This window comes from Lepus europaeus, chromosome X (assembly GCF_033115175.1).
Source record: "Lepus europaeus isolate LE1 chromosome X, mLepTim1.pri, whole genome shotgun sequence".
NCBI lineage: Eukaryota > Metazoa > Chordata > Mammalia > Lagomorpha > Leporidae > Lepus > Lepus europaeus.
The window spans coordinates 49147866-49167360 of record NC_084850.1 but is presented as its reverse complement, the minus strand read 5'-3'; the positions used below and the strand labels follow the sequence as shown (position 1 = coordinate 49167360).

The following is a 19495-nucleotide window of genomic DNA, read 5'->3' as shown; positions in this document are numbered from 1 at the left end:
TTGGCAGTAGTGGGTATTAACTGAGATGATATATCTAAAGGACTTAATATTATATCTGGTACATGGAAGTCTCTACATAAACAGTTGGCAGTATTGAAGTGGGGAGGTCTAAAGAAATGGGCCGCAAAACACCTATGTTCACCTATGTTCTTCAAAAGTGGTAGTCTCTCTGCTGAACAGAAATACACACAGACACACACACACACACCTGAAAAAATTGCAAAATAAGTCACTCTGCACTGGCTGGTGCTGACTACTCACATGCTAGTATAAGCGGACACAAATGGGAAGGCGTTATTGGATGAGCAGAAGCCCAGAATTAGTTGTGGGTATGGCGATATGGCAGATAGAAGCCAGGCAAGGGAGCAGGCAGAGTGGAGGAACTGTCTTGGGTTGTAGTCCAGTGTGCACAGTGATCCTGCCCAGTACTCAGCATCCAGCATAAAGCACCGAGTGGCGTATGTTTTTACTGGGTACTGAGCACATCTCCAAATGAACGCAAACCGTACCAGATAGCAGAGAAAGAACCGTGCTGATGGCAGCTGACATGCCCGATTCCCAGACTCACATCGTGAGTTGGACATTAGTCAATGTAGGCAGCTTTTCCTGTAAAAACTGGTAACCTTTGCCCAAGTTCAGATTCTAGCATCTGTACACATGCAGCCTGCTACCTAGTGGCAGAAAGGTCTCATGTTCTTTGCTAGTCTTTAAAAAAAAAAAGATTTATTTATTTATTTATTTATTTATTTGAAAGTCAGAGTTACAGAGTGAGAGAAGAAGAGGCAGGGAGAGAGAGAGAGGTCTTCCATCTGCTGGTTCACTCCCCAATTGGCCGTAACAGCCGCAGCTGCACCGATCCAAAGCCAGGAGCCAGGAGCTTCCTGCAGGTCTTTCCCACGTGGGTGCAGGGGTCCAAGGACTTGGGCCATTCTCTACTGCTTTCCCAGGCCATAGCAGAGAGCTGTATCAGACATGGAGCAGCTGGGTCTTGAACCGGCACCCATATGGGATGCCGGCACTGCAGGCAGCAGCTTTACCCGCCATGCCACAGTGCCGGCCCCCTTTGCTAGTCTTTCACAGTAAAGCAACACTTCTCATATGAGTCTCCAGAGCTTTGGTGATGGGGGTGGGAGTTGACCGTGGCACACAAGTCCTAGAGGAACTGTCCTGATCTGTGTTTTCTGAGACACTCACTAGAGCACCACACCTTGATTTCTCAAGATTCCAATTGTTTAGACATTATTTATTTCCTTTCATTTTATTTAAAAAGCAAAGAAAGAGACATAGAGACACAGAATGATCTTCTGTCTGCTGGTTTGCTTCCCAAACGTCTATGACAGCCAGGACTGGACCAGACTAATGCCAGGAGCCTGGAACTCTATCTAGGATGCCCATGTGGGTGGCAGGGACCCAAACACTTGAGTCGTCACCTGTTACCTCCCAGGGTCTGCGTTACCATTACCAGACTGCTGTATTGGAAACAGAGGAGCTGGGACTCGAACCAGGCAATTCAGTATGGGATGTGGGCATCTCAAACAGCATCTTCACTGTTGTACCAAACGCCCACCCTGCTGGGATCCCAATTTTGCTAGGCAGTGGGAAGTTCTGAATGGCAAGATGAGAATTGACAGGCAGATCAAACTCTTCCCCTACAAACCCTGAGTATGCACTTCCACCCTGCCACAAGGGTGCATGATAGACATCTCTGGGGTAGCGGCTGGTGGGCGAGGAGGGGAAAAGGGGGTGGGTGAGCTCTGAGCCGGAATGACGATTCACATATTGCTTTGAAGGGTTTGCGGGGTCTCAATGGGACCCCTGGACTCCCCGGATCATCTGGTCCCCGAGGCTCAAAAGGTGAGGACCATTTTCTCTCTTTTAGTGTGTTAGGGTGTTTTTCTCAAGCAAGGGATCTCTTGGGGGTCCTGTGTTTAGGAGAAAGTGCATTGATGTACATTTCCCCTGTGGCCAAACTCCCTGTGCTTCCAAGACAATGCAAAAAAGCAGCGGTCCCTACCCAGATCTCGCTCTTGTGACTTTCACGGAGCCCAGGGCAAGGCTGTCCTTTGGCTTTGTGGTTTGACCCATCTATCTGCCTTCCAGATTCAGCAGCAAAGGAAAACCTTGGCTGCAGACAGTTTCTTTCCCAGTGAACCCAGACCACTCGGCAGGATATTTTCCTGTTCTTACTGGCATCACTGTTCCATTCCGGTGAGGGTTTATCACTGCCCCATTCCAGTGATGGTGTGTGGCCCCTCCTACCATCTTCTCTACCCAGACTGAGTCTAGCGATATGTTTCCCTACAGAGATAGTTTACATATGGCAGCATTCCATGCCAGAAGCCTTGTAGAATCCTAGTTCGTGGATTGTGATTGGGTACCTTTCCCTCTTATTGTTAAGGTGCTCCTCTGTCTCCATTGAATCTGAAAAGATTTTGTGTACAAGAGTTATCATTGGTACAAAATGACCTCTGGCTTTTTCAGCCCATCTGAACGATGTCTTGCTATCCACAGGCGATCAAGGCCAGACTTTTAAAGTTTCTGGTAACCCAGGACCCAAGGGAAAAGCTGGAGAGTCTGGCCTTAAAGGTAAGTTGCTATATTCCTGACTCAGGTGCCTTGCACACTGAGGATTGGAAGGAGTTTTGGAGGTGAAGCCCCCAGTTTTGTAACTTCTATCCAGTGCAGAAACATACCTATCCACAGTTGTCCCTTGTAAACCAGCCTCCTCTTCTTCACAACTCATAGGCTGCCGAAACCTTTTGGGATGATGGCATCGATTCCCCTAGTTGATATATTATCTAAACTCTACTTCTGGGCCCTTTTTCACTCATTGCTCCGGAGGGCATTAAGAGCAAGTTTACTAACTCCTCAATTGGGCGGCACCTTCTGCATGTGAACACAGCTGCCACTATCGTTTTCAGAGTCTCCTCACCAGCTCTTGCCCCCTCAGCGCCTTCCCATCCAGCCCTTTCTGTAGAGGAACACACTGCCAGACATGGGATCTGATCACTCACCTTTTTTTTTTTTCCTGGTAGGACAAAAAGGAAAAGATGGGCCAGCTGGTGACATGGGTTTCCCAGGAAACCAAGGTGAAAATGGGAAAACTGGCATTGCTGGAGATATTGGCCTTCCTGGTTCCCCAGGTATCATGGCACAAGACAACCTTATCCCCAAAGAATTAGCGTTCATTTGAAGCCATGCGCCATTGTGAACTTTACTTTGATTTCACATTTAGGACTTCCAGGGATAGCAGGTGTGAGAGGAGACCCAGGACTTCCAGGTTTCTCAGGTCACCCAGGGGTAGCTGGGCCCCTGGGATCTTCTGGCTTAGTAGGACCCAAAGGTATGTATGTCAAGGAGACAATTGGGGGTGGGGGGAGTGCCCTTCTATCAATAAAGGGCAGTGAGTGCTATCCCTTAGAAGACACTAGCTGGGTTAAGCCTTGCCTGGGCTGAGTCACTCACTGGGCCACAGGAGGAGAAGCAGCAAAGGAGGAGGCAGAGAAAGAAAGGCAGGTGAGCATGAGTGGAACGAGAAGAACGTAGGCTCTGTGGGAAGAAGAGTCAGGGAGGGAGGTTGTCACTACGGCATATGAAGTCTCTCCCTCATTTCGAGACTGGGCGACAAGCCTCTGAGAGCTGGCACCTCAAGGTCTGGGTACTGCTACCCTGAGTTCTTATCTGAGATACCTTATTGGCTGTCATCCTATTCGTAAAGCCATATTTGTCTGACAAGAGTCATGAGAACTTGGGATGCACGGTGTGGGCTACAGGTGATCTATTCTCTCATAGTACATTAAGTAATATGTCCAGAAAGACCAGGAATTTACCATGAGGACATTGGAATGCCTTTAGGGGCAGGCAGCTACCTGTTGCTGAGCCTTCATGATTCCAAATCGCAGGAGCCATTTCTGATGTTCTCTCCTCTCAGGCTCTCCTGGACTTCCTGGTTTACATGGACTGAATGGACTTCCAGGCACCAAGGGTACCCATGGAACTCCAGGTTAGGAAGACTCTCACAGGCCACGAGGAGGGGACCAGCTCTCCCAGAATGCTGGAGGCTGGCTATGAGTTCTTGATTGTGGTGGTAGCCCATATCTTTGAATTCATAGATCCCCTTCTCAGCCTGCAACCTGACATTCCTTGACATGAGAAGAAATGAGAATTGGGTTTGTCTTTCTACCTATATGGGGTTTCCTTCCTGTCACTACAGTACTCTGTCTTCGGTGTCTGTTGGCCAGGCCTTTCAGGCCCTGAGCACATGAGCTAGTCACAAGGGCTTCACCGCCACTGAGTTCCTTTGCCTCGTCCTGCATCTCCTCCTAGGACCCAGTATAACCGGCGTGCCTGGGCCTGCTGGCCTGCCTGGAGCCAAAGGGGAAAAGGGCACACCAGGGATTGGCACCGGAGCCCCAGGGAAGCCAGGTATAAGAGGACAAAAAGGCGGCCAAGGTAAGTGAGCCCAAGTCAGGCCTGGGAAGCTGAGTGAGGCCGTGCTGGGGACGCAGGGTTGGGGTTCATCAGGGCCATGTCTTTAGGTCTCTGGGAATCTCAGGACCTCGTGAGAACGCAGAACTGCTGAGAAACAGATGGGCCTTGCCTAGGCCTTTGTGGGGAAGAGGTATCACAGAGCAGTTCACCAAGTCCCCTTAGCTTCCACAGCCCCGCCTCTTCCTTGTCAACCTCAAGGCCGCTCTTTCCTTCTGAACCACAGTCCAGGTTTAATGGCCGTCAGGGAAGGGGCTTGTGCGTGTGCTAAAACATTGGCCGGGATGCCCTCAGGGTCCAGTGTGGATGGCCCTCCCAGGGCCCCAGGAAGATAGTATGGCTGCCAGAAGTAGCGGCAGCCTAAGAGAACACAGGTCTCCTCCCTCCCCCAGGGCAAGCCCACAGCATGCACTCAGTTAGCATTTATTGGCTTCACTGAAAAGCAGGTTCCAGGCTAATCTCAGCTCCCAACTGATCATCTTTCATCAAGACCCTTTCTGAGCCTCTTTTTCCATACCTTTGAAAAAGGGGAGCGTGGATCCTGATTTTTCAAATTTTCTTAAGAATGATCTGAACACACACACACACACACACATTTATATCCCAATCAGTGCAAACCTAGAAATGAATTCAGTGTAGCTTCATGGTTAAGCATACGGGCTCTGAAGTCAGACTGACTGTGTTCAAATTCCAGCTCCACCTCTCACCAGCTGTATGTCCCTGAACTCCAAAGGAACCCTTGGTTTTCCTGTTCTGTAAAATGGACAGCATAACAGAACAAAGCTCACCGTTTTTGGGAGAAATCAACAAGGACTGAAGTTGTGTGTATGAAAACACTGAGTTTCATGCTGGCCTCCCTATTATTGTTGCGTGTTACCTGCAGCATTCGTATTGCCAACATGTTCTGTGCCTCCTAGTTGTGGGGCCCGAGGCCTCAACACACTTTGTTTATGGGCATGTTTGGACAATGTGTGTGTGTTTCCCAGGCACTATATTGGTCCGCACCAACCTGCTCTTTCCTGAAATCCAGCAGGTACTCCAAAGAAAGGACTCAAAGCAGGGACCAAGCCTACAGAGAGAGAGCGACCTTTTTTTTTTCCACAGGCCATGGGGAAGAGGGAACCACATAGAAGGCCAGGAACATTTCTTTTCTGTTTTCAAATCCAGCTTTTGAATGCCTGGTCATTAGATTATCCATTTCCATCAGCTGTCTGAGGAAATAAGATCACAAATACAAATGCAGTAACAGCACATGTCAAGATGGATATATTTCAGGGACATAATGTTGAGTCAAAAAAAATCACAGAGTACATTTGGTCTGATTCCATTGATAAATGTTCAACACAAAACTTTTTTTAAAAAAAATTGACAAACAATGATTGTGCATATGTGTGGGCTACAGTGTGGCCTCTCACTATGATCACAGCAGAACGATCAACATTTCTGCTTCTTTGCCATGACTTTATGATTGGAGGCTCAGAGCTTCTCTCTTGTATTTGTTCATACTATATCTACAAGGTTACTGTGAATGCAAAATTCAGGAATGGCTGCTTCTAGAGGGAGGGTAGGGGGTGGAATATGGGGGCACACAAAGAAACTCAAAGGGAATTTCATCTTCCTTTTTCTTAAATTTGGTCCTTGGAACACAGGTAGGTGTTCACCGTATCACGATTATTCTTTACATATTATTTATAAGCATTCTGTATCCTCTTAATATCTAATTAGAACAATTTGTTTAAAAACAATATGAACAATATCATATCCTCTGCATGAGAATCTATGCTTGATAATGGAAGTCAGTATAAAATGAGAATTTACCCCTAAGAAAACTCCATAGTGCAATCCTTATCCTTACAATATCTTTATTGAAATGATTTTGAATTGTACTTTTACACTAAATACTTAGAGGCTACATTTGTATATTTAGGGTCTTTAGATTCTTATTTAAATTATTTGAAAGGCAGAAAGATACACACACACACACAGATCTTCAATCCACTGGTTCACTCTCTAAATGTCTGCATCAGCCGGGGCTGGGCCAGGCCAAAGCCAGGAGCTGGGCACTCCATCTAGGTCTCCCACATGGGTGACAGGGACCCAAGTACTTGAGGCATCATCTGGTGCCTCCTGGGATACATATTAACAGGGGCAGGACCAGGAACTGAACACATCTTATACAAGATGTAGACATGCCAAGTGGTGTCAACTACTATGCAAGATGCTACCACCACATTTAGTTATTTTTAAGGTTTTGACACTGGAAGGAGTTATGAAAATAAGCCAATTTGTATTTTCATCTGCTCTTTTGAAATGTTTTATTCTTTTATAAATTTTTTAAATTTTTAATTTATTTGAAAGGCAGTCAGAGAGAGAAAGAGAGAGAGTGAGAGAGAGATTTTCCATACACTGGTTTATTCCCCAAATGCCTGCAACACCCTGAAGCCAGGAGTCAGGAATCCAGTCTGGGCCTTTCATGTGAGTGGCAGGGACCCAACTACTTGAGCCATCGTGTGCTGCCTCCCAGGGTATGCATTTGTAGGAAAGTGGAATCAGGAGTAGAACCAGTACTGAGACCCCTGCACCCCAATAGGGGAGGCAGGCATCCCAAGCTGTGGCTTCACTGCTGTACCACATGTCTGCCCTGAGGGCTTTCTTGTTAATCAAAGAAATGCATGTGCTTTCCATACGACTTGGGGTCAGTAGTACCTTTATTTCCGATTTGATAATATATTGGTGGAATTTTAAAATCGAGAAAGGTAAAGGGAGGAGAAGGCTCTAAAAACGGCCTTGGGAACTTGTGTCATCTGTGTGCTGCCCACACTAACTCTGTAATAGGTAGATATGCCCTGTCTTTGCATAAGTCCAGTGTATATTTATATAGACATATATATATATATATATATATATATATATTTGCACAAAGCTATATTTTCAGGGAAAAAAGAGTCCAATTTGTCTTTCTTTTCAGGTACTTACCCCTATAAAAAAGAAAACCTCTTCAAAGGTCCATCAAGACACAACTGATGTGCCGTACCTAGCATAGCGCCATGGGGCTCAGCAATGAGCTTTGTTTTGCTTATTTTTCTTTTTTGCAGAACTAAAATAATTGAGAGAATTCTCCCAACATCAGTTTTTCCCTGCCTCCGATTTTCTCCGGATTCCATTCATGAATGAACTGTTTTAAAGCGCCTGAATTCACCAATCTCCCCTCTTCTTTTACTAAGTTTTCATGGATTTACTATCTTTTTAGATGAAATACAAGAGAGGAAATTCACCATTAATGCTTTTGGATTTTTTTTTCCACAAGCGAATTAGAATCTCAACCAGCAGAGCAGCTTATCAACTGGTTGGAATTGATCTCTCCTCATTTGAGTATCTTCTAGATGCCAAAGAAATGAATATATTTCATCCGTGCTACATGTTTAGTGTGAACTTGAACATCTGTGCAAACACCTTTTGATATGTTTGAGATCACCATCTATGTATTTAATATAGATACTAAATAAATCTTAAGCCATCCGGTGGACAGTTTGGTTTTGAACATACTATAATAGAAATCGTCCCACAAACAGAAAACATGTAAAGCAGTATTAAAATTTCAGCCCGGGGCCGGCGCCGCGGCTCACTAGGCTAATCCTCCGCCTTGCGGCGCCGGCACACCAGGTTCTAGTCCCGGTCGGGGCACCGATCCTGTCCCGGTTGCCCCTCTTCCAGGCCAGCTCTCTGCTGTGGCCAGGGAGTGCAGTGGAGGATGGCCCAAGTGCTTGGGCCCTGCACCCCATGGGAGACCAGGAGAAGCACCTGGCTCCTGCCATCGGATCAGCGCGGTGCGCCGGCCGCAGCGCGCTACCGCGGCGGCCATTGGAGGGTGAACCAACGGCAAAAGGAAGACCTTTCTCTCTGTCTCTCTCTCACTGTCCACTCTGCCTGTCCAAAATGAAAAAAAAAAAAAAAATTTCAGCCCGGGGCCAGCACCGTGGCTCACTTGGCTAATCCTCCGCCTGCAGCGCCGGCATCCTGTATGGGCACCAGGTTCTAGTCCCGGCTGCTCTTCTTCCAGTCCAGCTCTCTGCTGTGGCCCGGGAAGGCAGTGGAGGATGGCCCAAGTCCTTGGGCCCTGCACCCGTGTGGGAGACCAGGAGGAAGCACCTGGCACCTGACTCCTGGCTTCGGATCGGCTCAGCGCCAGCCGTAGCAGCCATTTGGGGAGTGAACCAACGGAAGGAAGACCTTGCTCTCTGTCTCTCTCTCTCACTGTCTAACTCTACCTGTCAAATAAGTAAAAAAAAAAAATTCACCAACAGGGGCCAGTGTTGTGGTGTAGCAGGTGGAGCCACTGCCTGTCACACCAGCATCTCATAGGGGCACCAGTTCATGTCCAGGCTGCTTCCCCTCTGATCCAGCTCTCTGCTATGGTCTGGGAAAGCAGCGGAGGATGGCCCAAGTCCTTGGGCACCAGGATCCGCATGGCCAACCCAAAAGAAGCTCTTGGCTCCTGTCTTTGACCTGGCCCTACTTGGCCATTGTGGCTCTCTGAGGAGTGAACCGGCAGATGGAAGATTCTCTCTCTCTCTCTCTCTCTCAAAAATAAATAAATCTTTTTAAAAACAACAATAAATTGAGCCAACACTATTCCATATATCATCTCAGAAGTGACTATTCAATTTAGCCAAAAAGAGAGGAGAGAGTTAGTATGGAGAAGTTTGTTCTACAGGCAGCTAAGCCATCATTCAGCCAATATCATGAATTACCTGTAAAAGATTGTTTCCCAGTTTGCCTGAGAGCCCCAAAAGACAGCCCGGAAGGCTGGAGAGCTCAGGCAGGCACAACACACTTGCTGCCTCCTCTGGCATCAGGCAGGTGCCCACTGGGGCTGCCCAGGGCCCATGGCCAATGTCTGTCTATAAGCTTTGTACAGCCTCTGGCACAGCTGGCTAACTTCTGAACTGCTATCTGACAGGGACCATGCGTTCAAAAACACCGGGGACACCCAGATTGCAGGTGCTCAGTCATACCTGCTTTTCTTCCTGATTTGGAGAGAAATCAGCCTACACTATGTCCATGACCAGTGAGATTGGGAAACTCGAACTTCCCGCAGCTCTGTCTCTGTCAGTGCAGCGCCAGCTGGAAAGAGGGCTTGTGAGAGCCCTGCTCAGCGAGGATGGCCTGCTCGCTGGGCAACAGTGAGAGGAGCCCCCTGCTGGCGTCCCCTGCTCTGGCTCCTCCCTAACGGCTCCCATTGGCTCTGAGAGAGCCTGGCCCTCGCGCCTGCACACAAAGTCCACCCAGCCCTTGTCCTTTACTCTTTGCAGGTTTCCCAGGTCTCCAAGGCCCTGCTGGTCTCCCTGGTGCCCCAGGCATCTCCTTGCCCTCACTCATAGCAGGACAGCCTGGCGATCCCGGGCGACCAGGCCTGGATGGAGAACGAGGTAAAGACAGGAACGGGCTTTGCCTTCCCATCAGTCCCTAGGCCTCCCGCAGCAGCCACTCCCTGCTCACCTGTGCCTCTTCCCTCTTCTGATCTTCTCCCTAGGCCGCCCAGGCCCCCAGGGACCCCCGGGGCCTCCTGGGCCATCCGCAGATCAAGGCGACTCTGGAGACCCAGGTTTCCCTGGAATCCCTGGGCCTCGGGGGCCCAAGGGAGACCTAGGAATTCCAGGCTTCTCTGGCCTCCCTGGAGAGCTCGGATTGAAAGGTACGGCTACTGGGTTGGCTGGTTGGGAGCCTCTCACACTCCCTGATCCGAGACAGCCCCTTCTTCCTACAGCCCTGGGAAGAGAGGCCGACGGCTATTTCTCCTCCGGGCTTCACCGCCACCTGCTCCCCCCGCCACCACCCCCAAGCCATGCCCTGACCGGCTTTCCTTTGGATTTTGCCAGGCATGAGAGGGGAGCCTGGCTTCATGGGAATCCCAGGCAAGGTTGGGCCACCTGGAGACCCAGGATTTCCCGGCATGAAGGGGAAGGCAGGGCCAAGAGGTAAGTTGAGAGCTCCTGCTGGGCTGCTTCAGAGCCCCAGGAGGGTAAGGCCCGAGGGGCCTCCATCAGCTCCCACGCTCACAGGCCGCCTGCTGCGTTGCCGCCCTCCATCCTGCCGCCGGCCTCCTTGCTCTGTGCTGTTTCTGCATTCATGGCACCCAGATCATTGTTCACACCCTGTGAGCCTGGAACAAGCCCCGCCATAATGACTCTCAATGTCCTGCGCTCACCTACCGTCCCTCGACTGCTATCCCCGTGGTCCAAACCGCCACCATTTCTCCTGCTCTATGCTCCTCCCTATCCTACTCCCACCATCACTTTTCTGCACACTAGCCAGAGACCTCATATAAACCCACAACTCATACAGTGGCATTGCATGGCAGAGGAATAACTGTGGCCCACCACACTACACTATGGGACATGTTCCCCTTCAGCCTTATCATCAACCATTCTCCCTTGACTTCTCACTTTGCCCCTGCCACACTAGCCTCTTGCACTTACCCAAAAACACGGAGCCCTGGCCTACCACAGGGCCTTTGCACATGCTTGTTCTACTTCTTGGAATGGTCTTGTCCCTGCCTCTTCCTATGGCTAGCTCCTTCGACTGTTTCAATGCTCTCAACTTCAACGTCACTGCATAGGAAGGGTGGCTGACCATTATCTAAAGCAGATTCCTCCACCCTATAACACCATCTTCCCCCTCCCAAAGTCACAGCACTAATTCATCTCCTTCATAGCACTTGATAGCACTTGAATCTCCTACATAGCAGCCTGCCGCGGTGCCTCCTCCTCTGCCTCGACCTCACGTGCCCACGTGCCCCCTGCCCGCACACAGGCTTCCCCGGCCCCCAAGGTGCTCCTGGACAAACGCCCACTGCAGAAGCCATCCAGGTTCATCCGGGCCCCTTGGGTCTACCAGGCATTGATGGCATCCCTGGCCTCACCGGGGACCCTGGGACTCCGGGCCCTGTCGGCCTACAAGGTAAGCTGGAGGCCAGGGAAAGGGGACTTGAAAAGGCCGTGGCTGCCACTAGCTTGGAACCCCAGTTCTGGAGTTGGGGGGGGGGGGGCGGGGATTGGGTAATCATCACCCTCACCTAGCATTTCCTCTGCCCCTTCAGGGCACACCCACACGACTTGCCCCGCGGGAGAAGGACCCGGCTGACCGTTATTGTCCGTGTTCTGGAGAGCGTGTGGGCATAGCATGGCCACGCCTCCAGACAGCTCCTCCCCCCCCCCCTTTTTTTAACGTGCAACTGAGATGGAGCGAGTGTGGTGGTGGATCCAGGGAAACACGAGGCAGCAAAGAAAGCCCAGCGCTAGGGGAACAGGAATCCTGCCTGCTGCTTTTACTTTTGAAGACTTCGTTGTTTGAAAGGCAGAATGAGAGAGACGGAGAGTGATCCTCCATCCGCTGGTTTCGCTCCTCAAATGGCTGCAATGGCTGAGGCTGGGCCAGGCCACAGCCAGGAGTCTGGAACTCAGTGCCCAAGCCAAGTGGGGCAGCCGGGACGTGAAGCAGCACTCATGTGGGATGCTGTGTCACAAACGGCGGCTTAATCCGCCGCGTCACAATGCCAGCCCCCACCCTCATTTCTGATACATGCTGCCGGTCCTTGCCCTGCACACTCCCTGGTATGGCTGGGGGCGGGGAGGGGGGAGGGAGAGGACAGGAGCAGGCAGTAGGCACGCAGGGACTCAGAAGAGCTGGGTGGGGAGCGCTGTCCCAGGGCAGAGAGGCTGCTGCGAACTAAGGACTAGCCCCGCCCCCCGCAGGCTTCAGCCCTGGTGCCAGCCGAGAGCCAGGGCGCCCTCTCCTGGTGAGGCCTGGGCATGCCATGCATTTCCCGATCCCTGGGGCGGCAACTCAGGACCCTGTACTAACTAGCAGGCACTCCCCGTGCGCTTTGTCTCCCGCAGGCTCTAAAGGTTTGCCCGGCATCCCTGGCAAGGATGGCTCCAGCGGGCTTCCTGGCCCACCTGGGGCTCTTGGCGATCCTGGTCTGCCTGGACTGCAAGGCCCCCCAGGATTTGAAGGTCTGGTGATGTGACATCTGGAGGCAGTGGGCTCTCTGTGAGGCTTTGAGGCTTGGGGATGGGTCCAGAAACTCAGATCTGGGACAAAGTAAGCCCAGTGGCAGAGCGTGACACTATTAGGGGGCTCAAAATCTGGGCTCTTGTCCATGCACGCGCCACTGCCTTCTGGGCCTCGGCAGGTCTGCCCTACATTCCAGAGGGCAGAGGACAGCTCCCAATCCTCGGAGTTCTCTTCTAGCTCCGTAGGGCAGCAAGGCTCCTGCCCTGCACCTCTGCTTTCCTCCTGGATTTCCTGACATGGATGGGCATGGAGGTGGGGCTCAAGGGATCACAAAATTGGAGATGAGGAATGGCTGTCCCTACCCCTGCAGCCTAACGACATGTTGCCCTGCTCATATATCTATCTATCTATCATCTATCTACCTATTTATTTGGAAGTCAGAGTTACACAGAGAGAGAAGGAGGGGCAGAGAGAGAGAGAGAGTGTTCCATCCACTGGTTCATTCCCCAAATGGCCGCAACGGCCGGAGCTGCGCCAATCCAAAGCCAGGAGCCAGGAGCGTCTTCTGGGTCTCCCACGTGTGTGCAGGGGCCCAAGGACTTGGGCCATCTTCTACTGCTATTCCAGGCCATAGCAGAGAGCCGGATCGGAAAAGGAGCAGCTGGGACTAGAACTGGTGCCCATATGGGATGCTGGCGCTTCAGGCCAGGGCGTTAACCCACTAGGCCACAGTGTAGGCCCCTGCTGTGCTCATCTTAACCCTGTCTTTTGTTAAAAAAAATCTTTCTTACAATCTGCTTTTTGAAAAAGAGAGAGAGAAACAGACACAGATCTCCCATCTACTAGTTCACTCCCAAATGCCCATGACAGCCAGAGCTGGGCCCCACCAAAACCAGGAGCCAGGGACTCAGTCGGGGTCTCCCACATCGGCAACAGGGACCAACCACTTGCTGCCTCGCAGGGTGTGCAGGAAGTATGAGAGAAACCGGGACTCATCTCCACCAAGAGAGAGCACAGGCCGGGGGGGGGGGGGGGGGGGGGCTGCACAGGGCAGTGGGAGAATGTGTGTATGTGTGTGTGTGTTGAATGGGGACTCTGTAGCCAGATACATTTGAGCTGGAGTTGTGGCTCCACTGCTGACTGGCGGCAGGAGTGCTGAGCCCCAGTGTGCTCACCTACAAATGGGGGTGATAGCTACCACCTCGCAGGGGTGAGCTCATGCGTGTGTGTGCAGAAGGGGTCTTGCACGCGGCGCAGCACAAGGTGAGCAGCTGCGGTTAGCATGAGCTGCCCCGGGGCTCACCCACTCCTGCTCTCTCCCTCTCTCAGGAGCTCCGGGGAAGCAAGGCCCCTTCGGGAGGCCCGGCATGCCGGGTCTGAGCCTGAGAGTGGGCTACACGTTGGTGAAGCACAGCCAGTCGGAACAAGTGCCCCCGTGCCCCGTCGGGATGAGCCAGCTCTGGGTGGGTTACAGCTTGCTGTTCGTGGAAGGACAGGAGAAAGCCCACAACCAGGACCTGGGTAGGTACCAGCTGCCGGCCGGCCAGCCCCGACCACCTATCTCCACCAAGGACCACCAGCAACCTCCTCTCCTCTCCCAGGGCTCAGTGGGCCCACTGTTGAATTGTTGGATTACCGAGCAGCAGTTCTGGATTCAAATCCTGGTGCTGCCACTTCCTAGCGGTACACTCGCTAATCTTCTGCTTCCTCCCCGGTGGAACAAAGCTAATTCCAGTGCCTGGGCACGTAGGGTAGTGTGAGGAGTACGTGAGCCACACAACGTAAGACGCTTAGAGAGCAACGTTTGGCATTGAGGCCTGCAGCCGGGCAGTGCTGACCACCCAAGAAGCACTGGACTCCCTGCAGGCGTGCTGCCTCCCAAACACAGCCTCAGTCTATTCACCGCTGCTTTTCCAAAGCAGATAAACCCGGAGTGACTACTCACTTTTCAGAAAGTCTCGCCATTCTAAAGTTTCCCCCAGCTCATCCGTAATACCGAGGGGACTTCAAAATGTTCATGGAAAATGGCAATAAAGGTTTATGTGGGTGCCAATTTTTTTTTAATCCACACATATTTTTTTCAGAAGACATATTTCCCATGGACTTTATGAAACCCCCTCATAGGATCTGAGCAACAGACCCCGCTGGGTGTTCCATGCCATGGGATTGTAAGCCGAGCGTTGCCTGGGCTGGTACAAGCATAGCAGTGGTTCCGTGTAAATCCAAGGCACCAGCTAGTACCATTCCTGGTGGCCCTGCATTCAGCCAGAGCTCACCTGTCCCTGCCACCACCCCTCTTCCAGGCTTCGCGGGCTCCTGCCTGCCCCGCTTCAGCACCATGCCCTTCATCTACTGCAACATCAACGAAGTGTGCCACTACGCCAGGCGCAACGACAAGTCCTACTGGCTCTCCACCACCGCCCCCATCCCCATGATGCCCGTCGGCCAAGCCCAGATCCCGCAGTACATCAGCCGCTGCTCTGTGTGTGAGGCGCCCTCGCAAGCCATTGCTGTGCACAGCCAGGACACCACCATCCCGCAGTGCCCCCCGGGCTGGCGCAGCCTCTGGATCGGCTATTCCTTTCTCATGGTAAGCCCCCCACCCCCAGAGCCCAGTTGGGCCGAAATGATGGCTAGTTAGGGGGTGAGACAGCAGTTTGCACTCAGTGAATCATGGGCGGAGCCCCTCCTGCCTCTGTGCCTGCTGCCGTTGGTGTCCCACCCAACGGGGCAGGAGGAAACACTGGGGGACAGTGAGGAAAAAGCTGTCCCCACGCAGGGCTGGGACACACTCTTGCTGGTGAGGCCAGGCATGGCCCGAGTCTTCAACCCATCCCCCTCGTTCCTTCTGGCCGCTGCCGTCTTCTCCTGAAAGGCCAGCTAAGGGCACGCTGCATGTCTACATCCCTGATCACATCTCTGCTACCTTCTACACTTCGGTGGGAAGGCAGTGGCCAGGCATGCCACGTGTCTTGTTAAGCAGAAGAACACCTGTGAGGCCAAGGAGGCCTTGAGTCCCCTAGCTGACATTCGGTGCACACCTGGGGATGCTTCATCAAACCCAAGGTCGGGGGGCGGGGCAGGACACCTCCCAGGGACAGCCAGTGTGGCAGCCAGGCTCCTCAGAGCATCCCGGCTGAATCACCAGGGCTCAGCTGGGGAGAGCCTGTGTGATGAGCAGCCTCCCTCCCATCGCGGAGGCGCCCACCCTGGGGGGAGGTGCTTCCTTGTTGTGCTGTCTTGTGCATTGGCCAGTTTATCCCAAAGTACAGAATCATCTCCCCTGTGGCTCTGTTCTGTCCACCGGTCCGATCAGGAAAGGCGAAATCCCCAAGGGCATCCCCAAAGAAGCGGTGCAAAGGCCAGGTACTGAATCTCCTGGCTTTGCTCTAGGGAGAGCTCCTCGCCTTTACTTGGAATCTCTTGCACTTTACACATAATTCCAACATAGAATATGTCCTCCCCTGAACGTGTATAAGGCGAGCATTTGGACTTCCTAGTGAGGCCTCCGGAAGCCATGAGACACACCTCCTGAAAAGGAGACACAACGGGGAGAACGATTCAAAGGAGGCCCAAGAATCCCACAGGCTGCACGCCTCTTGGCATGGGCCTTTTGCATAAGCACCTCCCCACACCTCCCCCACCCCACCCCCCACAAAACCGTGCAAACTGTCACTCACCATGGCAAGCCTGAGCCATCTGCGAGGGTTAAAATACATGGCGGCAGCTGTTTCGCAAAGCAGGGAAATGTGTTGTGCATTTTAGAAACTTGTCTACAGGAGAGTCAAAATGAGGAAGCAATCGATGCTTCTCTAGTTGAGAAAGGGCACGTGAAGAGGCACACGGACATTCTCACTGTCCCAAAAGTTCCACAGAGTAAGGGGGTCACTGGGGGACGGCGTGTCTGACCCCAGGCTGTTGGCTCACTCAGGTGCGTATCAGGCCCCTTCCCTACCTCCTGTGATAAAGAAGGAGAGGGGTGGGGGTGGGGGCAGGGGAGACAGGGGCCACTGTTTGTGGGTACAGTGACTCAAGACTGTTGGCTCGTGAGCAGCCATCAAAGTCAATGCCAAAGGAGCACGCTGAACATGAGGGCTTGGGCTTTTAGGCCAGATACAAGGCCCACTTTTACTCAGCAGCTAACAAACGCTGTAGGAAGCTAGTGGGGAAAATGAGATAACTAGGTGAGTTTCTTTGGGTGCAAAAGATTTTGAGACTTACATGCATACAAGGGGTCTTCAGAGACTTTGTGGAAGATGTATATTAAGGATCAAAAATGCATGGATTTCAAAATTGGCATCAAAATAAACTTATCTTAATTGCATTTTTCCATGAACATTTTGAAGTCCTTTCATGTCACCCTAAAGGATGTGGCACAAATTGAAAGTTTAAGTCATTCTCATAAAGGTCAGAGTAAGAGCTATGGATGGTATGCTGGGGGTGGGGGGGCGGGGCATGGTTTATTTTATTATTATTTTTTAAAGATTTATTTATTTATTTTGAAAGAGTTACAGAGAGAGAGAGAGAGAGGAGAGGAGAGACACACACAGAGAGATCTTCCACCCACAATAGCCAGCACTGGGCCAAGCCAAAGCCAGGAGCTTCATGCAGGTCTCCCACATAGGTGGCAGTGGTACAGACACTTAGGCCATCTGCTACTTTCTCAGGCACATTATCAGGGAGCTGGATGGGAAGTGGAGCAGCCAGGCCTAGAACGGGTGCCCATGTTGAATGCCAGCATCACAGGTGGCGGCTTTACCCTCTATGCCACAAGGCCAGCCCTCCTTTATTATTTTTTAAAATATTCATGTGTTAGAAAGGCAGAGTTACAAAGAGAGAAGGGAGTTGGGGGACATGAGAATATCTTCCATCCACTCATTCACTCCCCAGATGGCCACAATGGCCAGGGCTGGTCCAGGCCAAAGCCAAGAGCCAGGAGCTTCTTTTTGGTCTCCCATGTGAGTGCAGGGGCCCAAACACTTTGGGCATCTTCCACTGCCTTCCCAGGTGCATGAGCAGGTAGGTGGATGGAAAGTGGAACAGCCAGAACACGAACCAGCATCCATAAAGAATGCTGGCACCACAGAGAGTAGCCTAACCTGCTAAGCCACAACACTGGCTCTGAGGGGCATGGTTTAACCAGTTCATGGAATACTGCATATTCTTTCCCTTACAGTACAGTGCACAGTAGATGAAGGGCTTGGAGAACTGTGTTCTGAGGGCCTGTTGTCCTGAATTCCACCTTTTTCAGATGTGTCTGTGGACATTCAGTGGTGAGGCGACTGAACACACCTGCAAACTCAGGGGGACAGCAATAGCCTGAGAAACACTGGTTGACACGTAGCCTTTGGCCCCATGTGATGGGTTAAGTGGGCACAAGGGAGCCTGAAGGGGGGCATTGCTGGCCCTAAAGGCTGCTTTAAGGGAGGATGGGCAGCCCCTGCCCCTGCAGGCCAGAAGCTGGGGCCGCCCCTCGGGGGCAGTGCTTCAGAGCAGGCATCCACGCGCTCCCACACAGCAGCCCACACAGCCACCCTGTCTGTTTCAGCACACGGCCGCCGGCGCTGAGGGTGGAGGCCAGTCCCTGGTCTCCCCTGGATCCTGCCTCGAGGACTTCCGGGCCACTCCTTTCATCGAGTGCAGCGGGGCGCGAGGCACCTGCCACTACTTTGCCAACAAGTACAGCTTCTGGCTGACCACGGTGGAGGAGAGGCAGCAGTTCAGGGAGGAGCCGGTATCTGAAACGCTGAAAGCCGGGCAGCTGCACAGCCGAGTCAGCCGCTGCCAGGTGTGTATGAAAAGCTTGTAGGGTGGCACCTGCCACTCTGCCCCTTGCCCTCCCCTCCCCGTCACAACAGTCACCTCACAAACCTGACCAGACTGAAGAAGGACGGCCTGGGCCCTTTTGCCAATCTGTCCAGTTGTCTGCTGGAGTCTCACTTGGGCTGGACGACTGGACGCTCCTATCACCCCAACCCTCACGCCCGATAGATGAGTCCTCTCTGTGGATCTGCTGGCCCGTTTCAGTCACCCTGGTGCTACCGTTGGATTTGCATGTTTGCATGACTTTTCATGGCTACCTCGGAAAGATCTGCTGGGCCGCCACCTCCTTAGACTGCTGGCTTTCCTCACAGTCTTGATCAGAAAGCTCTTCACCATCACTACTGTCATTTCTTTATGTCCAGAGGTCACTACACATGACTCTGCTTAAACCAGAGCCCAGTGTTTCCAGGTTTAAAAACGAAATCTCTGGCTGGACATTTCTGGATGGCTCGGGTCTGCCTAGTACAAGTCCTCACTGTTGAGAGGCCCACAAATGGAACAGGGTGCCAGCCAGGGGCCTAGGTGTGAGCTCTGACTCCTTCCGAGTGAGCTAGCCTGGGCCTCCTATGGCGTAGGGAGTCCTGAAGGCCCGCGGCAGAAAGGGGCTCACTAACTTCATAAGGTCCTAGACTTCCTCCCGGCTGGCTCTCTCCTCAGCCAGAGACAGAGAACTTGGCCAGGTCTAAAGTAGAGCATTGGATGCACCCAACATGGCCAAGCCCATAAAAGCACACGAGAATCACGGCCCTTTTTCCTGAGCCGAGGGTAGAAAGGTGCATGGCTAAGGAGGTGTAAATTCTGCTTTCAACTCCAGGAACAAAAAGGTAAAGCTCCATTTCTCAGAAGTCTTTGTTTACTCCAAATGTCATCTAGATGTGTGCCATGTGGCAAATTCAAACTCTAGTGTGTTAGTTCCTTTGCATTCTGAGGCTGTTACAGAGACATGCCAGAAAAAAATGGTCATCCACCTGTTCTTTCACAGGTAGCCTATTAAACGATTTCAATGTGTTTTTAAAAACCTCATAAAAATCAAGCAGACTCCTCTCATTAGCAGTTAGCAGACCTAGAGTTGGCTATAAAGTGTTTTGTATTCTGTTTGGGGGGATTTGTTTTTGCCATTTTCTGTCATTCCCAGTTTCCCAGAATCCTTAGCTCTGTTGACATGAGG

At 51.8% G+C, this 19495-nt stretch overlaps 1 protein-coding gene across 1 annotated transcript in view; it reads left to right on the top strand.

Annotated features, from left to right (window-relative positions):
* Positions 1–18313, top strand: part of LOC133752593 (collagen alpha-6(IV) chain-like) — an 81497-nt gene extending 63184 nt beyond the window's left edge. Inside the window, exons 30-43 of the mRNA XM_062183037.1 lie at positions 1791–1854; positions 2512–2586; positions 3036–3143; positions 3236–3343; positions 3932–4003; positions 4327–4452; positions 9801–9917; positions 10022–10183; positions 10368–10466; positions 11302–11448; positions 12387–12503; positions 13834–14025; positions 14808–15094; positions 18053–18313. Coding sequence (XP_062039021.1) covers positions 1791–1854; positions 2512–2586; positions 3036–3143; positions 3236–3343; positions 3932–4003; positions 4327–4452; positions 9801–9917; positions 10022–10183; positions 10368–10466; positions 11302–11448; positions 12387–12503; positions 13834–14025; positions 14808–15094; positions 18053–18313 — 1935 coding nt within the window. The remainder of the gene's footprint in view (positions 1–1790; positions 1855–2511; positions 2587–3035; positions 3144–3235; positions 3344–3931; positions 4004–4326; positions 4453–9800; positions 9918–10021; positions 10184–10367; positions 10467–11301; positions 11449–12386; positions 12504–13833; positions 14026–14807; positions 15095–18052) is intronic.
* The last annotated feature ends 1182 nt before the right edge of the window (positions 18314–19495 follow it).